Source organism: Chrysemys picta, chromosome 11 (genome assembly GCF_011386835.1).
Source record: "Chrysemys picta bellii isolate R12L10 chromosome 11, ASM1138683v2, whole genome shotgun sequence".
Taxonomy (NCBI): domain Eukaryota; kingdom Metazoa; phylum Chordata; order Testudines; family Emydidae; genus Chrysemys; species Chrysemys picta.
Window position 1 is genome coordinate 41,561,925 of NC_088801.1, and position 21,371 is coordinate 41,583,295.

The 21,371-nt window shown below is 38.3% G+C and overlaps 1 protein-coding gene across 18 annotated transcripts in view; it reads right to left on the reverse strand.

The window, feature by feature from the left end:
- CHN1 (chimerin 1) overlaps positions 1-21,371 on the reverse strand; it is a 146,363-nt gene that overhangs the window by 21,744 nt on the left and 103,248 nt on the right. For 15 of the 18 annotated variants that reach the window (XM_065561847.1, XM_065561859.1, XM_065561854.1 and 12 more), the window contains 2 exons: positions 17,155-17,232; positions 3,724-3,808 (listed from right to left, as the gene is read on the reverse strand). In XM_065561847.1, the coding sequence (XP_065417919.1) occupies positions 3,724-3,808; positions 17,155-17,232 (163 nt within the window). The remainder of the gene's footprint in view (positions 1-3,723; positions 3,809-17,154; positions 17,233-21,371) is intronic. The other 3 variants (XM_065561849.1, XM_065561857.1, XM_065561858.1) reach the window with 1 other exon arrangement.

Here is a 21,371-nt window from a genome sequence, read left to right on the forward strand (position 1 = left end):
CTGGACCATTGTTTACGTCACAAAAACTGCCGGCACCACCACCTTCCCTATTTGGCAATCTCAGCAGAGAGGTACTGACACTGTGATTATCTCTGGACCTCATGCAGGAGGATGTCTATAATCACTCTTCTTTCCCTGCCAATCAACACACGGGGTAGGGACAATCTGCCTTGGAGAGATAATTATACTGTATATGGGGCATAGAACATAGAAGTTACCAGGCTCTGTTCTGGCTGGAGATGCTGAGTTGTAATAAAGAATGAATAAGTACAGTTTTAGTTGCTATGACATACTAGCTAGCTGGTATGGCATAATATGTGTTGTTGGGTCTATCCTGATTCTAGTTTATTTTTTTGAAGTATTACTTGTGCTCTTATGCCATAAATTAATCTATCTGCCAATGGCAACAATCTCCTTATGTTACTTTTTCTTTCCCTTCCTCCTCCTACTTTCTGAAATGGGTGACTTTTATCCTTATAAAGGGAATCCAGGAATGCCCTGAATTTTTATTCCTATGTATCTTGCTAAGAGCAGGACTCAAAATGATTGAGTGTTCCCTGCAGTATTCATTTACAGCTGTAATAAGTATCGCTTTTGTACAACTAATAGATTCACCTTACGATCTGTAATTGTTTGCTTTAAAAAAGCAAACTTAGTAAAAAGTACAGACTATTATAATCAGCACAGTTTTGTTCCTAAAGCATTTTCAATAAAATCATCACACAGATCACAAGTCTGGAGTTTCCTCGGAGTAATACAGAGACCAGTTTGAATGTTAGCGGGCTGCATCGTGCTCAATCCTGTAATTTTTAATGTGGACTTCTACTCGGAAAAGTGATGGGTGTCCTGGGGTTCACCATTTATTGTCTCTCGATTTCCATATCAAAGGTGTTCAGTTTAGAAAAACAAATAATTTCACAGGGAAAATTAAGCCCCCGTTTACACCTGTTGTACCCACACTTTCTTTCATTTATGCCCTCAGTTACACCAGTGCAGCCTCTCAGTTGCACAGTTCTAGCTTACTGGAAGAAGTAAACAATCTTTTGATGATGCACAAATACAATAGAATCCAGTTCACTCACACTTAGATGTGTTGGCTCAGGAGAGTGAAACAGGATTAAAAAGCAGTACAAGTTATTTTTCTTTATACAGTAAGCAAGATGCAACTTTGAACACACATGGGGAGCAGATCTGCTGAGTTTAGAAGGTGACATTGTTTACACAGCCACTTTGCAGAGGAGAACCACATTTACTGAATTTAACTTTTGCATGGAATGTTAAGTAATCTTTCCCTACCCATCCACCAGACACATTCAACATCACTGCCGGAGCCCTTAATGGTTCCCATTTTCTCTACATAACACCTCTGTCTTTGAGGGTCCATTTCCTGGCCACCATCCATTTTGCTGAAAATGACAGAATTTGGCCTCCATTCAGAACTCATTTGTCCTGGTGAGAGGGTTTGCTGTTTATTAACACGTGGCACTTTCTCTCCTCCATCCACCAGGGGCTGAGTACAAGTGGCTTGCCAGGGGGTTGAGAGAGCAAGGAGAGTTATGTGAAACCTGTGAGTATCTTACCACCGCACATCCTGTCATTCCTCAGATAAGATATGACAGCCATCATAAAGATTATGATCACAGGCTAAGTGGCCTTGAGCATTCAAGAAGTATAGTAATCTCTTAGTGGGCTTTATCCTGTGGTACACTTTATTGGTAGTATGAAATGGAATTAAAAAAAAATGCTGTATTTATTGGGTGTTATTGAGATGGGTATGACAACTTTAGACAAACAGAAAAGTTCAATTATGTCTGAAATTCTAAAGCCATCTAGTTTACATTTTTTCCTTTTTTGTTCCTTTCTTACTATAATCACCTTTGTACAGAGCCAAAGAGAGAAAAAGAGAAAGCGCTAGTTATTTCTCACTTCCATAATACAAGCTAAGAAAAGGAAACCATTAGGATCTTTTGGAAAAATATCTGCATTAAAATATAAAATAAGAAAACAATATTGTCTAGAGTAGTTATAAATAAAAATAGTAAAAAGAAAAGTACTGTCAGTTTAATTATAAAACTAATCTTTTTTGCTCATTCCACAAAAGCGTGCAACTACTCTGAAAAGTGACACTGTAGACTTTCATATTTATTGTCTTTATTGAACTTCCAGATCAAAGCTACTTAATGTAAACTAAAAAGCCTGTTATTTTTCCTAACTGCCAGCATTGCAAATTCAATATGAGATCAGAAACAGAGAGCTGTGTATTTTCTGGCTCATGTATCATCAACTATAAAGTGTCTACTCTGAAAATTTAGCTGACGTCTCTGTTGCTGATGCATGAAGCAGAATAAAATCAAGCTCCCTTTCCCAGAGCTGCATTGGCTGTGCAGATTTAACAAAAGCAAAATGTGGTAAAACATTAATTTAATGAGTACAGTATGTAGCTAGAACTCTGAATAAATATGGGGTAGGACTACTGAGTAAGGAAGTGCCATTTTCACAGAATATAACTGCACATGAATGTTCTTTCATTTGTTTCAGTGATTTCTAAAACTAATAAGCTAAAACTTTATGGACACTAGACTCTGCTGACAAAAAAATCTGCATCAATGACACAATAAAAAACATTACACATCAAACATTTCTTGTGGAATATTTCCAAGATTTTTCAGTCATAGCTTTTCTATAAACACATTTGTTTATGTTGAAATTTCTACCATTTTGCATTGATACTATAAAAATCCTATTATTTGCTTAAGACAAAAGCTTTCTGAAAGCTTTAGACAGGGAAAAAAATTCTTAAATTAGCTTGAAAATTCAGTTTCCAGGGCAACAAATGCAGCTCTTCATACATCAACATTTCTTTATACTATTTTTATAAAATTAGTTACTGGAAAATTATAAGGCACATTTTAAATAAAGTAACTTGTTTTTTCAATTACTTTGATCTTTTTCTCCTAAACAAAATAGTTGGTTTCTCTCCTTTTTCAGAGGATATCAATAATATTGCTGAATTATTTTACCTAAGTTCTTCAGCTAAAACAGAAAGACTAAATCCCAAATGCATGCAGTATCTGTCTGTCCAGGTATTTATAACATAGCCTCTGAGTGCTTTTATAAATTTATGTATACACCCATTTTAATCATCTTTATGTCAATTCTTCTCAATCCATTAATTTATTTTTTCAAATTAGAGAGCATGTGTGTGTAGTGGTTAGAGCACACACACAAATAAGACTGAGAGTTAGGATTCCTGGGTTCTATACCCAGCTCCCTTTCTAACTCTGCCACTTTACTGCTCTGACTCTGTTTATCCATTTGTAAAATAAATCTAAATATCTACCTCACACAGGTGTTGTGAGGTTTGATTATTGTTTACAAGCTTCATTAAGATCCCCAATAAGTTTCTCATACCCACCCACCCCACACACAGACTCATCCATTACAAAATAAATACCACTCCTCATTCAAGCTATGTCTCCTACATACTGAAAGAAAGGAAAGATAGATTATTTCCATCTCTGAATATCTGGAAGGCATTTAGATGTAAGGTTCAATGGTCGATAGTAGCACCTGATACACTATCACTGAAATGAAAGGGCATCTTTCCAGTGATTTTAACAGGAGGATCAGACCCTAGGTGCACAATTTATTATGAAATAGATAGTATGTCTAAGGCTTTACAGCATCAGGATTGTCTTAAGAAGCAAAGAATAAACCAGTTACCTGCACATTTTACTCCCTGAGCAATGAGGCCCCACATAAAGTTGGCACAGTATTCACACCAGTGTGGACCCCTGAACGTGTGAACCTAGAAAACAGTAGCAGAAAGGACTAGATTATTTCACAGGCATAATATTCATGCGCATAAATGGGCCACAGTTCCCTTTTTACTAAGGTAATATTTGCATTCATTTCCTTTAATTCTGGTTTGGGGCTTACCACTGAAGGAAAAGATGACACAATCTAAGAGAAAGATTTAACTGCCAAGATTCTTATAGCCTTATGGAAAAAGGTGAACTTTCCATCCCGAGGGCCATCCTGAACAAAGGAGTCTAGTCCTCAGGAAATGGCTTTGCTTCACACGAACAGATCTGTAGAGTCAAGTGATGGAATCGTCAGCCCCACCTGACCTAGATCGGTGCAGCTGGTCTAGGCTCTCTAAGCCAGGATATGTAAACTAGCAGACAGCCACAGTTTGCTGTGCTTCTCCTCCCCTGACCACCACCAGGGATGGGATTTCAGCAATGTGCGTTAGTGCTGTAAATGGAACTAAACGGCAACTGCTTTCCAACACAGAGAAGAGTATGTAAGGGAACTGGGGTCCCCTCATTTGGGATTTACGCTGCCTGTCCTCTACATATGGTCTTGCAGGATATATGTAGTGGGGCTGCAGGGCTTGTGCCTAAATCAGAAAGAACCCTGCTAGGCAAATGTATTGGTACAACATATACTCCTGGGGGAATTCTGCAACAAAAAATTAAAAATTCTGTGCATATTTTAAAATTCTGCAAATTTTATTTGTCAAAATAACACAATATAATCACACCGGTTTTAATTATTTTTGGTAATTTATTTCAAAATACTTGTCATCAAGTATGTCTGTAACAATACAGACAACAACAAAAAATTCAGGACATTTTTTTTGCCAAATAGATTCCTTACTAGGCATATTAATACAGAACTCTGAGTAATTCATTTAAACTACAATATGTAACTGTATTTCCCGCACCCATCAGAAGCAGTGCAAAGGCTTGGAGGAAATCAGGGGTAATGGAGATGCTGAGGAAGAGGGAAGTAGATTGCTGGGAAGGAGCCTGGATGTGAACTTGGAGGGTTGTTGGATATGGGTGGGAAACTATGGAACAGGTTTTTTTGGGAGGCGGGGAGGAGCTTCCCCCATGCAGATCCTAGCTGACCCCTAGCCTCTCCCATTCAGTCAGGCACATATGCCCCTCTTCCCATGTGTCCTTGCACCCCCTGTCCACATGTCCCTTCGCCCCACTCAGACACCCACTCTGCCCCATCCCCATGTGGCCCTGCACCCCTCCCCGTCTCCATGTGGCTCTGTACCCCCTCTCTTGTCCCCACGTCTCTGTTCCCGCACTCAGCCACTCCCCTTTCCTTATGTAGCTCTGCACTCCCTCCCCCATCACCATGTGGCCCTGCACCTCTCTCCGCCCTGTGCCTCCACCCCCATTCAGCCCCTGCCCCAGTCTGTCCTCTCCCACGAGCCCTTACAAGCCCGTTTGAACCCCCAGCAGCCCCACACTGTCTGTCTCCCCATAGCTCCTGTCTTCTGACCTGGCCCGACAGGTGCTGCGAAGAAGGCAGGCTCTTTCTCTTTCCTAGCTGGCTTGGAGCGGCTGCTGTGTTCTAGCACCACATTGCCCTCTGGGGGGCAAAATGCAGAACTGCAGCAACATTTCAGCAGAAGCTTTTTTCTGAGCAAAAAATTAAAAATATGCGCAGCTCATTAATCATGTGCATGCGCAGTAGCACAGAATTCCCCCAGGAGTTTATATAGAAATGCTGAATACACACTCAGAGGTTCATTGGTTTAGTATAAAGGATTAACCTTTTTTCAGAACAATGTTACATATTGAAAACCTATCTGCATGAATTTAGTAAGCGGAAAATGAACAGGAATCCATTTAAGCAAGAACAGATTCAAAGCTAAGGAAGAAGCCAATGCTAGTCTCATTCCAGTCTTGCCTGCTTGTTCCAGTCCTTTAGCCACAATGAGCTGCCTCTGATTTATTTTAGTAGGTTTCCTGCTTAGAAAACCACAAGATTCTTAGCAGAGAAAATCATTATTTTGTTAACCAATGTAAAGGACTGAGTAGTTACTTGTAATAGATGATGAACTTAAATGAAATCAGTAACTGATGATCACAAAGTAATGAAATTCATAGTCAAGAATATTTTAGCCTTAACTCATTCAGTTCTGCTTAGATATTGACAGAGGGTCATCTTGCACATATATATGCAATACCTAATCGTAAGTGGATGTAGCAAAGAGAAAGGTGAACTTTTTTAAAACTTGGGTGCCTTAAGTTAAGAATCTAAATTCATACAGTATTTAGTGGATATAAATTATGGATCTGAAGTGGCCTGATTTTCAGAGGTGTCGAGCATCCACAGCTCCACTGACTCCAGTGGAGCAGGAATAGGTCAAAATGACACTTATCTCACACAAAATGAGTATTCAGAGCAGTTCATGGAAATTTTGGTAAACATTTGGGTATCATTAAGGTGTCCATAGTCCCCTAGAAATTGGTACCAATAAAGAAAAAGATGTAACTGCTATATGAGAGGTGTTTAGGTAAATCTAAGAGTCAGTCTGGAAACTTACTCCTGAATGTCATTGTGATTTTTGTATACAGTCCGGCTTTTAATGCTATGACAATCAGGTTTTTGTGGTATCTTCTTTGGTATTTTTAACCATAGGGTATTTGTAACTATATTAGGGTTAGACTGTGATACCAGTACTCATATTTAGCAATACCTTGCACCATGAGTAGTTCCACTGAAGTCAATGGGCTGCTTGTGAAGTATCACTGTCCAGCCTTGATATGTAATTAAAAATATTGACACTGTGTAATCCAGCCCATTAACCTCTTGTCTGGCTGACCCTCAGCATCTGCTTCCTCCATTCCCTGCCCCTTTGCTGTCAAATACCTCTGGAGGAAGTCCTTTGGATTTCCTCCATTATTGGCACAAATTTACTCTCTCTTCCTTCAACTCTATTATGTAATTTGCCAGGGAACCGTACTTTGCCACCCTCGTTGAATTACACTCCATGGCCTCCCTCTTGAAACCCTACCTCTTCCTCTCCCTACAGGATCTGGCTGACTTCTACAAAGCCAAGCATGACATGATCAGTAGCTGTAATCACCATTCACCACCACTGAGATTTTTCATATGGTCTCCTCCTCTAATCCATCATGATCTCTTTGATTTCTTCCTGAGCATCTATTTTTCCTTACAATATAGGCATGCTCTGGTATCGCCCATCCAAAATGTCATACCTTGATGCCACACAGAGCTAAAAAATTCTTGCCAGAAAATATGATTTCGTTGACATCAAAATCTTCCAGGGAAAAATGTTGATTTTGATTAATTTTTTTGATTTTCTGGTTTTGAAAAACAAAACAAAAATGCTATTTTGAAATTTTTATTCTTTTCCTTTTGCTCAAAAAATCATGTTAGCATTTGCAGTTATAAACTTTTCAGAATTTTTTGTTCCCTGAAATGGTTTCATATTTTGACTTTTCATTCCAATTCAGAATGGAAACTAAATTCCGCACAGGATGAAAATTTTGTTTCCCAAAGGGATCTAATGCCACAGCTCCCTCCCCAAAGCCTGAGAAAATAGGAGTGTCTCATATTATGGCTTAAAGTACAACAGACGATCTCTGTCAGATCAAACAGGAAAACAAGTTTCAGAGTTGAGTGTCCTCCATTTGTATTTAAATGTTTAACTCTAGGCACTTTTATTCTGAGTTCTCCACAGTATAAATGGGGTACATTAGATCGACAAAACTGTGATGGGACATGGAAAGATAACTTGTCTCTGAGGTTTGCAGAATTCTTAATTCTTTTACTGAAAGCCATTTTTCTATACATAGGAAAAAAACTGCTGCACTCCAGTGATTTATAATCATATCTATTTTTGTACTGTATTTAATTAGTTTAATTAGAGCATTAGGTAGTGCTTATATGACCAAGGTCAGACATTTAAAGAGTCCCAATAAATAATTTCACTGAGGGCTCTGATGACAGCATATACCACAAGCATGACATCCTCAAGCAGGTCTCACTTGCAGTGATATTTGAGGCCTTGGTAAAATAGGTCAGTGACATACCAGCCATAAGAGTTAGTATCTATATCTTTCTGGGGTCCATCTTTCTGCATATTATCTTTTGCCTTTTGAAATTATTAGGCTGCTCTTAGGATAGCTTGACTGTAATATGAGAGACAAGAATGACCCAGCATATAAATAAAATTCATAATCACTAATGGAATAAAACAGGTAGACTTATGTTACACTCAAAATTAAACAAATTAAGAATCTCTAGCTTTCTTATTTTACCTAGCAAAATCTTCTAGAAGTTATTCTAACGAACATTTAGAAAAAACAAGAGAGTTTATGAAGGAATGCAATAAAAATGCTTCAGAAATGTGATGTGATAGAAAAAGATTAATTTGGAGAGCTTCATCAAAGCCAGCAATGAGAAGTACGGAGGGTTGGATGTGACAAGTGAGGTATGTATAGTTTACCACTGAAGCATACAAACCATAGTCCTAATGACTGTGCCTTGAGACAAAAAAAGTCTTCACGATTTATAAACTAAAGCCAGTATCCACTACGCCAGTTCCTGAGGGCATCAGCTTTTTCTTCATTTGTGTCAGATGACACCCATACTTTTTATATTGCAATGTAGCTTATTGTATGTACATCTCATTTAGGTGTCAGTCAGAACAACAGTTTCTGACAAATCCATACATTTAGCAAATATGTCATGCATTAATTTAAAAAATAACATAGAACAACACTGCCAGGGTACCTCCTGGGGTTCATAAGCTAAGTGGCCTGAGGCCTGGCCAGTGGTTGGAGGGGAGACCTCCAAGGGAAGAGTGTTGCAGGAAATAGAGTTCCTAATAATTTGTAGTCTGATGCCATTTTTGTGTAGACAAGACTAAGGGCTTGTCTACACAGGGCTTTAGTTTGCATCTGCAAATTTTAGTCCACACTAGTGTGTTGTGCACTAACTGGCCTGCGAGGACCCTGCTGACATGCACTAAAAGTTCCCTAGTGTGAATTAATGTAATTAAGTCCTACTACATTAACGTGCACTAGGGAACTTTTAGTATGTGCCAGAAGGGACCCCACAACCAGTTTGTGTGCAACATGCTAGTGCAGGCTAAAATTTATACCCCTGTGGCGCAGACTAAAGCTCTGAATAGGCAAACCCTAGTGCATTATTAGCTCAGAGGACCTAGCTGAATTCCAATGTCAGCAACTAAATTCTGCATGTTTAAATTTCCCATGTAGTTAATATTGGATACAATATTCTTCTATTTTTTTATATGTAAATGTATTCTATGGCATTTTAAAGTATGTCAGCTTGAATGATTAACTCAACCTGTAGTATGCTCACTGCCACAATGGATTTTACCAAGCACTGGAATAAACGTGCCACTCTAGCAGCCATAATTTCTATAAGAAAAGTACTCTATATCCATATCTGGTCTGACAATGAAGTCACACAGATGCAAAGGGTGAAGGATATAGATGCCAACAAGAAATGAATCAACTCAAATATCAATTTGGCCAAAATTCCTATATAATCTTTAAAATAATGCTTTGTTGTGAAAAGCAAAGAGAAGTTAAAAGGCCACCAAGGCCACACAGTGCATCAATGGAAGAACTGTGATTAATATACAGTATAGTTGCTTTTATTTGACGATATAATGGAAGTGAAGGCTATGGTATCTCTTAAAAGTGTGCTGACTGTACTTGTATCAATGATGGTGTCAACTTCCCAGAGCTAGTCTTGAATTGTGCCAACAACTTTGTTCAGCACTTCTTGAGAGGAAGGGACATTCTGCACGCAGTGCGCCATCATTCAGAGAGTCGAGTATAAATAGGACCTTTATCAGGAAAGAGCTCATTGTCTTGAATGTTGAGCAGGCAAACATTCCTCCAGGTCCTCACTCATACCAAGCCAGGAGCGCTGTCAAGTCTTTTTACTTCCTGCTTTGTGCTGAGCATGTCAGCAGGAATGTCAACAACTGAGAATTACACTGAAGTAGTGTGCTATAGCAGGACCAATGCAGGAAGCAGAAGAAGAGAGAGAAAGTATAATTTTTTGCAAATTCAACAAAAATGATGACATTTCTTTGAGCAATGGAATAATGGATTTTTCTTTAAATTGATATTTAATCTGATTCACATGCCCCATTTTAACAGAAGATCTACATCACTTGATACAGTGTCCATGTAAAACACAACAGTTAGAAACTGGAGTTGAAAACCAAATAGAGTTCTTAGATTTAAAGCTATGGAGTAAAAGAAATGTAAAATATTCTTCTGAAAGGGCAGATGATAAAGGGACTTCACTTTGCTATGTGCTGCAGCTAATTTGGAGAAAAGCAACTGATAAGAAGCTATGACACACTATGTATGCTCCTTGAGGCAAATGCCTTGACTGCCTCATTACAGCCTTTCTAAACTTCACCATATAAGTGAGCTAGTCAGCTCCCAGGGCCATGCACGTGCAAGGGCATGAGACCTAGAAATAGAGATGTGTAAAGCTCCTTGTATCTGTATACAGTAGTTTGATTAAAACAAGGGTTTGAAGAAAATGCTATTTTATTTTTTAAACATAGGAGGAAAGCTTGAAATTGAGGACTGCCATGTGAAAAGAAGTGGTAAACTAGTTTTGTGCTGCATAAAAACATTGCCTTGGAAAAGCTAGGGCAAATGTACCAGTAATTGAATATTTCTGTTGGAGAGAATGCACCAAAGCCTAAACCTTCATGGTATTAAGTTATCTTATGATCTATTATTAGTTTCAAAGCAGAGATACAGAATCTCTGAAAACTTCCTTGAAGCCTTGAGGAACTTTTAAAAAGTTTTCTTCTCTCTGGATTTATGTGAAGAAGAGCTTTTTTTTCACCTTTGAATGATGTTTAAAGTTCTAAATGTCTAAAAGAAACCTCAAATTTCTCAGGGTTCTCTTATCTCTGAGAATGTGTAAAGAGACAGGCTATGTTTTTTAAAAACTAGAGAAACACTCAGTTTATCAGAATGTTGATTTGCATGTAGTGACTCCTTTAAAGATATTCTGAAATAATTTAAGAAGCATAGATCCAGATCCACAGTTGTTGTAAATCAGTATAGCTCTATTTACTTCAATTGAACCAGGCCAAAAATACACCAACTCAGGATCTGGCCCATAGTTTCCAAACAATCAGATATGAAACCATATAGATTAGTATGAGAAGCTATGAAAAAAATGCATTCAATGAACATTTGAAGGGTCTCCCACATGGTTGTTTTTTTCTCTGTAACATACGCGCTGTATTTCATCTTTCAACTCTAATAAGTCTTAGACCAGGTCTACACTAGAAATTTTTGCCAGGATGATAATGTCAGGACAGCGATTCTTCACTACATTCTTATACCAACAGAAAGCCCGAGCGTGGATGCAGTTATACTGGCAAACAACTGCTTTTGCCGGTGTAGCTTATTTTGTTCAGGGGACTGATATAAACTATACTTTTGCTGGTATAAGCTGTCTCTTCACTAGAGGGGGTCTGTTGGTATAGCTATATGATCAAACCCTTTCTAACACAGAACTGCCCTCACTTCAATCTCCACTTGGGTAACACTTTTAAGGCCATATTGTGCCTTCAGTGACATGGTGCAAGCCCTTTGCCTTCAGTGTAATGGAGAACAGTATTTTGCCCTTCAGTGTTGAGTTCTGTGTTATGATGATACAAATATTAGATACTTGCTAGGGAACCACAAAAAGAGGGTTAATCAGCATCTCTGCTGACAAATTAAATGGAAAATTATGTCTCAATGGAACAAAGTTTTGGTTTTAAAGAGATTAAGTTAGCATGTGCATCAGTAATTTACCATAGTAGTCTTGCAACCAGTAATACAAGCATGTTAAATTAACCAGTCATGCTCTGACAGACACTAAGTAGCATAGCAACAAAGACAACAGCATGGCAATTGCAAATGCTGCACAAAAAGTTAGATAAATGTTCTTCTGGAAACATATTTCCTTTTTATCCATCACAAAATAAGTAAGATGACATACTAGGGAAAAAAACACAGGAAAATGTATATACTGTAACATACAATTCCAACCCTGCTTCGACAGACATTAACACCTCCTTGCTCAGTGAAGCAGTACAAGACTAATCTAGGTAGAAAAGTATTTTTGCACCTTGAAATATGGACATTTATGAAATATCTGCAGAGTTCTTCTCCTAGCAAGATTCACATTCCACAAGAATCAAGATGCTGGTGGTATACCCACAAACAAGTCAAGGGAGATCAAAATTATCAATTCCCTAAGGACTGTGAATCATACAATCCAGAGAAGGAAAAGACCTCCTAGATTATCTAGCCCAACTGCCTAACACTGTAAAATTGTTCCCTACAGTATATTTGCTAGTGTTTTGTCCAGTCTTGTTTTAAATATGCCTAGTGATGGGCCTTCCACTACATCCCCTTGGGAGATTATTCCACAGGCTTAATACATCTCCCTGACAGGAAGGTTTTCCTGACGTTCATCTTAAAAATTTTTTCTTTTCTTACTTTCCTCCTATACCTCCTGATTATATTCCCTTTTTATGACCCTAAATAATCTCTCCTTCCCCTGCCTTGGTGTTTATGTCCTTCAACAATTATTACAAATTATCATTCTTCCCCAACCTCAATGGGAACAGCATGTTCAGCCTCAGCAGCAGGGAGATGGCGGGGTAGGGCAGGGGGATACAAATATTACCATGACAAGATATGGGATGGGGAGAAGAAAGAGAGGGAAAAACTCTATATCACTGTAGCATTTTAGGAATGGGGGTGGCTCAACAGAGGAAAATGTGGAGGGATTCTCAGGGCTGTGGAATCAAACAGACATTCCCATGGAAAGAAGTTGCACATTCCCCCAAACTTAATACATTCAGTCTGAAAAGAATGTTTCACATTTCTTTATTGTGCATGCTCAGGGACCCAAGACAAGCCTCAAGTCCCTCATTCTGGGCATGGCTCTATAGATCACTTGTCTGATCTGGTCTTCAAAATTTGGTTTGGAATAAGTATGTGGCTGTGAGATCATATTGTCCAGGAGCATAATCCAATTTCTACTGCCCCTGTCCCAATACTGGTTGGTAGTCTGATTCTGCAGCCAGTTCAAGTCCTTGGTCTTAATCTTAACATTATTTAATTGATAAGGTCTCAGCTACATTAGAAACTTCATCTCCAGCTACAAACTACCAAAACAATTGTGCTCTCCTGGGACAACACAGTTTACAGAAACTAGAAGAGAACATGTAACAGGTACAGACAAAGAATTAGCAGTTGAGGTATCCAACTGCAGCATGAACCTCAGGAAGAGATTAGACAAATCCAGTCTGATCACTTTAGGAAATGCTGCAAAACCTTCCTATTTGGCAAAGCTTTTCCACCATAACCAGATCATCATCTGCAGCTTCAACTATTCCTCTCTTCCCTGCTTCAAAAAACAAAGAAAAAACGAATACTCAGAACAGGCCTGTCTTTAGCCCCAAAAGGGAAGACACTCATTCTATGGTATTGGGTTGCAGCACAAAACTGATACGCAGATTTCAGTAGTTGTTGAGTCATGTCCATAATGGGAAATAAATCTAAATATAGAGAGGCCTTGATATGGTTGATGGCAGGTTGCAATCATAAAGATGATTCAACAGATGGCCCTGGTTTGTTTTGACAATTGAAATATTATACAGTATGCTGGACTACACAAATGGGATAAATGGACTGAAAGTAAAATACACGAATACTCAATATGGCCAGATCTAGTTTAAGCCACATTTATCATCTCAGTTCACTCTCAAGTCTCACTATTTAATTACTGTTAAATAAAATGTCATTTTAAGCAATTCCTTGTAATTGCTATGTTTGGAATTACTTATTTTGCTTTTAATAATAAAGTTTATGTAAAAAAACAGAAAAGCAGATGTGCTTATATTTTATCAATATAAACATATTTAACATTTACCTCTTACCCTGGAGGTTATATATTAAACATTTACCTCTTACCCTGGAGGTTATATATTAAAAACTCACTCTGGCTTGCCATTTATAAGTTGTCATCCCTCTTTTTTACTTATGGAGATAAATTAAACAGAATTTGGCCACAATGAATTTGCATTTGAGACGTGTAAACATCACATCATAACTGCACAATCTAGAAAATATTATAGTATTTGCAAAATGGTGATCATTAACTGTACTAACATGGTCCTACTTACAGAGCTCAGAATCATCCACAGCAAATCAGGCTGCCCACTTAGGGCAGAAGATAGCTTTGGGATGATAACTGGACTTTCAGGTGGCTTAAACAACACCGTGCGTCCAAAAACAATTATGTCAACACAGAGTTGAACTGTAATATTTTAACCCCTTTTTCTAATTCCACATCAAACAAAATCGGAGTTGGCAGATTTATTGGTGACAACTCTGGATGATTTGAAGGGGACAGCTGTTGTGTTTGTGATATAGTCCCATCACCACTGGTATTTACAATTTCTTCACCTCATTATTCAACAAAAGATTATTTCTGCTACTGCATTACAATATTTCTAAATATTTTAAAGTTTGCTAGAGGCAGCAGCCAAGTATTCTGCCATTTTGCATGCACCTAGTAGCCAGCAGAAGAATGCAATAAGCCTCCACACTGTTTTCCAAGATGATGGCCATGGTTGTAATAGCACATGCAACAAAAATAATTCTCCATTTCCTCTCCCCCAACTGTGCTAGTGAGGCACTTACCTCAAGTGCTTGGTGAGACAATCTAATTAATAAAATAAATTAATAACACCTCAGATATGTCTACCTGCCTTTTACCCCAAAGGAATCAAAAGCATATTACTGAATGTACATACAGAACGCTATGCAGCAGTTCAGACAGGAAGTAAAGAAGCCTTCCATTTTCAAGTGCAAGATGCAGAAGGAATCTAGGGAAAAAATAGGACATTCCCAGGTTGAAAGTCTTCCAGGCCACCTCTATCCTTGCAAAAAGTGATGGGACAAGGTAGAGCATCAGCCTGGAAAGGGTTAAGAGATCCCTGCCTATCACATGGCTGGCAAGGAAGAGGAAGCTGAAGTGTGTATCTTCTCTTCCCCTGGTTGGTGGATGCAAAGCAAAAGGCCTGTGGGGACTACATCCAGCTTGGTCCATCAAGTTGCTTTATTTTGTGTTCAAACAATAAATCGTGCCCTGAGGCAAGGACCTTCACAATGACTTGGACAGGGTGTTTGCTTCCTTTCCTGAGCTTGTAAAACAGCCCACCACCCTGCTAGTGACCTGAGATATTTAGTTAGGTGATTTAAAATGATTATATCTATACTTTTAGGATGACAATCTGACTGTCATACTGAGCAACAATGCAGGGAGCCACATAATCTACTGCTTGCTGTTGGTTTCAGATCTATGGCACCATAAATTTGGAGGGTTTATAATTTAAAAAAAAAAGAAACAAAAATAAGGATTTTTAAAGCCATTGTAAATGGAGGTGACGGCCAGACTTTAAGCCTATCATTCAGGACAACATCCCTTTAACAGGTAAATTTACCACTGGCACACAAGCTTCTGTTCTTGTGAAGAATTAGCAGATTTTAAAACATTTATTTAACAAAAGGTATCTGTTTACACTGACTTCATTGTAATGGCTTGGTGGAAGAACTGGCGTACTTTTAATAGGTGTATTTTTCTAACAGGAATACATTTAAGGGAAGAGCAGTACAACAGTGATAATAATCTTCACAGTGGAAAGTTTGTGCAGTATTTACTACTTAAGATCAGGCACTATGTTTAAGCAGCTAGCATAACAAATTAAAATTTACAAGGACAGTGCTATAGAAAATCTATTTCAGAAAAGAAGTAGACTAACAAGAATCAGACCATCAGAGTATTTCCAGAACAGAACAGAAATATATGCTATTTCATACAGCAGCTAAGAAAGAAAGAAAGCGGTATACAAAATTAAACATAAAAAGTATTTTATATATACGGGTATTCATGGGAAATCAGTAACTATTAGCACCTATTATTATCCTCAAAATCTAAGGCAAAGGTCTCAGTTGCAAGGCAACATTTTAAATCACCTGTACAACCCAGGTTCTTGCAAAAATATACTGTGGATTTAATTGACAGCCAGCAGGATTATTCTGTGCCAAATGTTCATATTAAATGCTAATTTTCTATTTTTATATAATTTTGTATACATTTTTCAAAATTATACTTATTGGAGGAGTCCTGTTCAGTAAAACATTGTGATCATAAAGGTTTCCAATTTTAGTGATGGTATGAACTTGAGAGCTAGAAGCCATATTAAAAAAAAAAATCAAATGAGGAGTGTCGACTGCTGGAAATGTAAGTAAAAGTAAAATATCAGATGGAAATTGAAACAGAAAATAAGTGAATGTCATCAGATTTCTTGCCAAAATATTCAAGATTCCCCCCACACCCTAACATTTTAAAAAATCTGTAGGGGAAAAAAACCAACAGCAAAAAAAAAATCCATGTTCTAGGCACTCAGTGTAAAGTTGATATAATCACTCAGTTCACTTATTCAGTTTTGCATATACAGACTGCTTATTATGTGATGAATTTCGTTGCAAAAAGCTGAATTTCCAAGACTTTACATGATAGTTACAACAATCATATACACAGAATACATGTATTGTCATGCGTATCTCTTAATGGATGAAAGAGGAATATATTTATAAAAACACATTAGAACAATAATTAGAAGCTACATAAAAGTAAAAGCAAATTATATTAAAATGAAGAGTAGGTGCTAATGTCAGCAGCTTCAATAGTCCCCTGGTAAGCCGTACTCCTTTCATCAGAGTCAATTCATTAACACAGGAGAAAAGCCAGAAACTAAGGGAAATGCAGACCATCTGCTCAATCCAGATGCAACAGAACATGCTTCTTATATCCAATGCTATGTACCAGCAACAAACAGAGATAAGATCTGTTTAATCCTCTAATCAAAGATTGAACAAACGTCTTTTGACATCTCTGTTTCACAAATAAAAATTAAACTAAAATAATTATAATTAAAAGATAACTTTCTCACTGCATCTCACTGTTAACTTTTCTTTCTCTCTATATATAAACAATTTTAATTAACATAGATACCCCAGGTATACAACAATTAAATGTATTTAAGCATTCCACAATTTTTTTGCTACTAATTTATGTTTTTAAATGTCTAATTGCTTTAACTAGCAAGAATATTTTAGTTGAAGTGTGTAAGTTTTTAAAAAGCCACATTGCATGTATTTACTTGCAGTCTTGAAGCTATTCTAGAACTAAAAAACATTTTCTGTAGTTATAAGTTGAAAAAAGTAGGAGAATTCTTACCTTGAAATTGTGAACCTTTTCATATTTTGGAATATGTTCATTTTCTTTCAGAGTTGCTCTTCTGACAAGTGATGTCAACTGTGAATAAGCAAAGAGTTTAAGAGGTTGCCAAATTGTCACAGATGACTTCTGAGAACCCAGTTTCATTCCCAAGGCTGCTATCAATAAATCTTGTTGACGGCTCTCTTGTTTTGAGTTGTGAACTGCAGATCTTTTAGCTTTTTGCCCTGACCAAGACTCTTTGGATGGCATTTTAGAATTGACAGGAAATAAAAATAAAAAGCTGTATTGATCTGTGCTCTCTGTAGATCAATCTGAATTCAAAAGACAGAAACAAACATTTCAGAAACCTAAACTGATCTGGAGAAAGACACGTTCATAGTGATGATAATGATGCACTTCTTGACGTAACTAGGCAGATTCTTCTTGCTTCTGTTTTTAAAGGGCTCTAATATGAGCTTGAAAAATGTAAAGGTCTAGATACCAATAAAATAGGAGTTAGTATTAATGTAAGAAAGCTCAGCGTCTCTTCATCCATTTAAAAAAACATGTTATTTAGTCAAATAATGCATTTCTAAAAGCTCTCATTCCTACTCAATATACTGATGCCCATTTTGAATGAAAGATGCTCACATACTGCATATAATCAGTTTCTAGCAACAGACACTCTGCTAACCTCAGTCTAGCAAGAAGGGGGTGGCAGGGTGGGCTTTAGCAGTGAGGGATGGATTAGACTGGTCAGATTACAAAGGCAGATAGCCAATGAAAAAACAGCAATAGTATTTAAGTACTGTATTCCTTAACTCACTCACTCTCCCTCCTCCCGTGTTAGACGTACTTGCTGGCTCAAGGAAAAATATCAGCAGGAAGATAATGAGCAATGAATGAGTCATGCATCATTACAAAATGGCATCTTTTTGCCATTTAAAAGCTGAGGAGACGGTAATACATTTTCATGCTTAAAAATACTGTGAAAAGATAACCCAGGAGAGACTAAAGAAACAGCTCTATTTTTTGCTAACTACGAAGTGATGCTGGCAACTGGAACCAAACTGTATTAATGCTGAGCATAGCAGTCAGTGCAGATTGTTTTTCATTTATAATGACACTATTCTTGTGTTTGTTGTGTGGAAGTAGAGCAAGGCCCGACTGCTCTCTGACAGTGAAATGTGTTTTAAAACTGTGTGTAATAAACTAATTCTACTGAGCGGAAGTGTCAGCTTTTTCTTCTCTCCAGTGGAGATCTCAGCACTTAAAATGTACCACCAAGATCTCACCTGTTTAAACCACCTTTTCCACCCAAAGATCTGGGACTAGATTCGCTGTTGCCCTGCACATTGCGTAATTGTGCACATCAGCACAAAATGAGTGCAAAGTGGGTGTAAAATGCTACCAGGTCAGAAGGGTAGCGTTTCACACCCATTTAGCACTGGTGTAAACAATTACAGAACGCTCAGGGCACTGGAGGAGCTGGCTGCTACGGTTGTGGCCCTGCATGCACAGACTTGACCAACTAGCCAGGGTGCAATCCCCATTTACTCTTCCTCCTCCATCTAACTCCAACACCACAAGCACTCCCCCCTTCTGCAGTAGGGGAGAGAGATGACCAGTTTTTATACCCCACCAGTCTATGTGCGATGTCTAAGACACACAGGGATGTGAAGGCTGAAGGGCAGAAGCTGCGTGGAGCCAATTGATGTGAGCTTTGAGAATCAAGGTGCTTGAGCAGGATTTTCTGATTTTCCTTCTTGGCCAATATCTCTTGTCGGGTTTGCAAAATATCCTAAACCAGCCTGGATTTGAGGTTCAGATGCAATACAGATGCTTTGCCCAATGCTACTGCTAGGATATTGCTTCTGAATAGCCATGAGCCAGCATGTTGGCTACAGGCTGCAGTTGAAATGCAGTGGTGGTTCCTAGACTGGCCACATAAGCAGTTTAATTCAACTCAGACAGGGGATTGGTTAGCCAGACTCTGAATACTACTGCCCAAATTTCTTGTTGGGGATCTGTTCCTGCCATCACTCTATTGAAAAATAACTGTCCAACTGCTGCCAGGATCTATCGGTTTTAACCACTCCTCTCCGCAGCGGTATCTGGCCTTAGTTTTGACATACCTAATATGAATCGGTGTCCATTTATTGTGCTCTCTTATCTCTGTCCTGGTTTGTTGAGCCACACATAGTGGAATGGATGTGGTGGGGAGGGGATGGTCCCAAGCAGGTAGCAGTGGTTGGGAAAGGCTACCATAGCACAGATGTGGAAGCAAGTGGGGAAGGAGATGCTCACACAGATGAGGTGGAAGCTGGATGGGCCATTCAACTCACACACTTCTTCAGGGTGCTGAAATTCTAGGGCTTATCCCAGCCACAAATTTCTGAATTTCTGAAACACATCAGAATTTCACCCCTAATCTACCAGACCTGGCAGCATTCACTATTAAATAATGTACAGGTAAATCCACAACAATGGAATACATCTGTTCCAAAGTGCTCCCAGTGACAGCCAGCTCAGCAAAGGAGAGATTGGTCCTGGGAACCAAAGATCTGTCTCAGATGACATTGTGGAATACTAATGCCAGTAGTCCAGCCAACTAGCCCCCAACTTCCTCTTCACTTCACTCACCCCTTTAAAAAAAATAAAATCACAGACACTGCTCTGAAGATGCACTGAACTAACAAGAAAATAATATATTTTCCAGTTCCATTACTAGAAGAAATAAGCCAGCCATTCTTTAATGGTAAATTTGCACTCAGACAATTATCAGAACATACCACTGTTAGTTCTTATAACACTATAAATACATTATATTACTTAAGTAGTAATATAAATCATTCTGATTTTTCCTTTTCATCCTCTGGCAAAGTTTGACATACTTTTTTCTTAGTTGTCAATTTCCTTTTTTCTTTTTCTAAAAGACTGATTTATTTTCAATTACACTTTAGAATCACATTAGTAGAAAATGATTTCTGGGTCCTAGAAAATTAAATCTAGAGAACACCAATAAAAAGGTAAACAAAACCACCTAACAGGGAAAGGTCACCCTCTCACTGCTGTAATTATGAAAAAGGTTTGTAATCTAAAAAGTAGCTTTAAGATAAAGTAGTGTTAGAATTAAAATTAATTGTTAGAAAAATCTACCTACAACTGGTTATTAGTCTTGCATAAAGTAGCTTCACATTGTTTATTACAAGGTTATTTTCTGATGATTACACACACACACACACATATATATATATACACACACTATATATAGATACAAATACTGCACATACCTTATACTTGTATTTTTATATTGTATATGGTGTAATCCAATCAAACCAATCTAACCATGTTAAACAAAGTTGCATAATCAGGCATTAAAAAATTAGGAAAAATAGTATGTGATCATGCAATTAAAGACTCCTACGTAAACACATAAGAGGCCAAAATTAAGATTGCACAGGAAACCTTCATTCTGGCAGTTCCTAACGAGTACTTGGCTTTGCAACCTTAATGTTCTTTTATTGCAGTTTTTTTGTATGTTATTTCCTACTGTTAAAAAAAATGAAAAAACAAAAATTCCATTATGCGACGCCATATTGACCCTCAGCTTGGGTCATTAGCAGGATTCAGACCTATAGACCTCTACCATTCGAGCTAAAAGACTGAGTAACTATTAGTAGGCTGTTATCCTCTATGTTGACCAGCCACTAGAGTGACTAGTTGAGATACACTCTTTGCAGTGGGTTTCACACGTATTTGTTGTATGGAAATGTGGTTTGGTAGTTACAGATCCTACTGCTCCTGTGCCCTTAGCCTGTTTGTCCCCTCGGCTCCTAGCCACCCCACTCCAGCTTCTGCCCTGTCTTCCCTTCTGTTCCTACCCTACCCCCTACCCCTTGGCCTCCTGCCTCCCTCTCTTCCTTTCTGCCCCTCCACCCATTGGCCCTTGCCCTCCCTCTCCTCTCATCCACCCCATAGCTCCTGCACCCCTCTCCCACCTCCCACAGCTCCTGCCACACTCCCCTCTGCTCCTACCCTACCTCCCATCCTCTGGTTCTTGGCTCCCTCCACCAGAATGGCCCCTTCTTTGCTCCTGCAACCATGACCTCTTATCACAGTGCATCTCTTACCAACATACAAGCATCTATAACCACTACCTAATAAAAGGGACTGCTGTGCTCTTTTTTCTTTTATTTGTGAAGTCCTTTGTACTGTTGCAGTATTTGCTACTC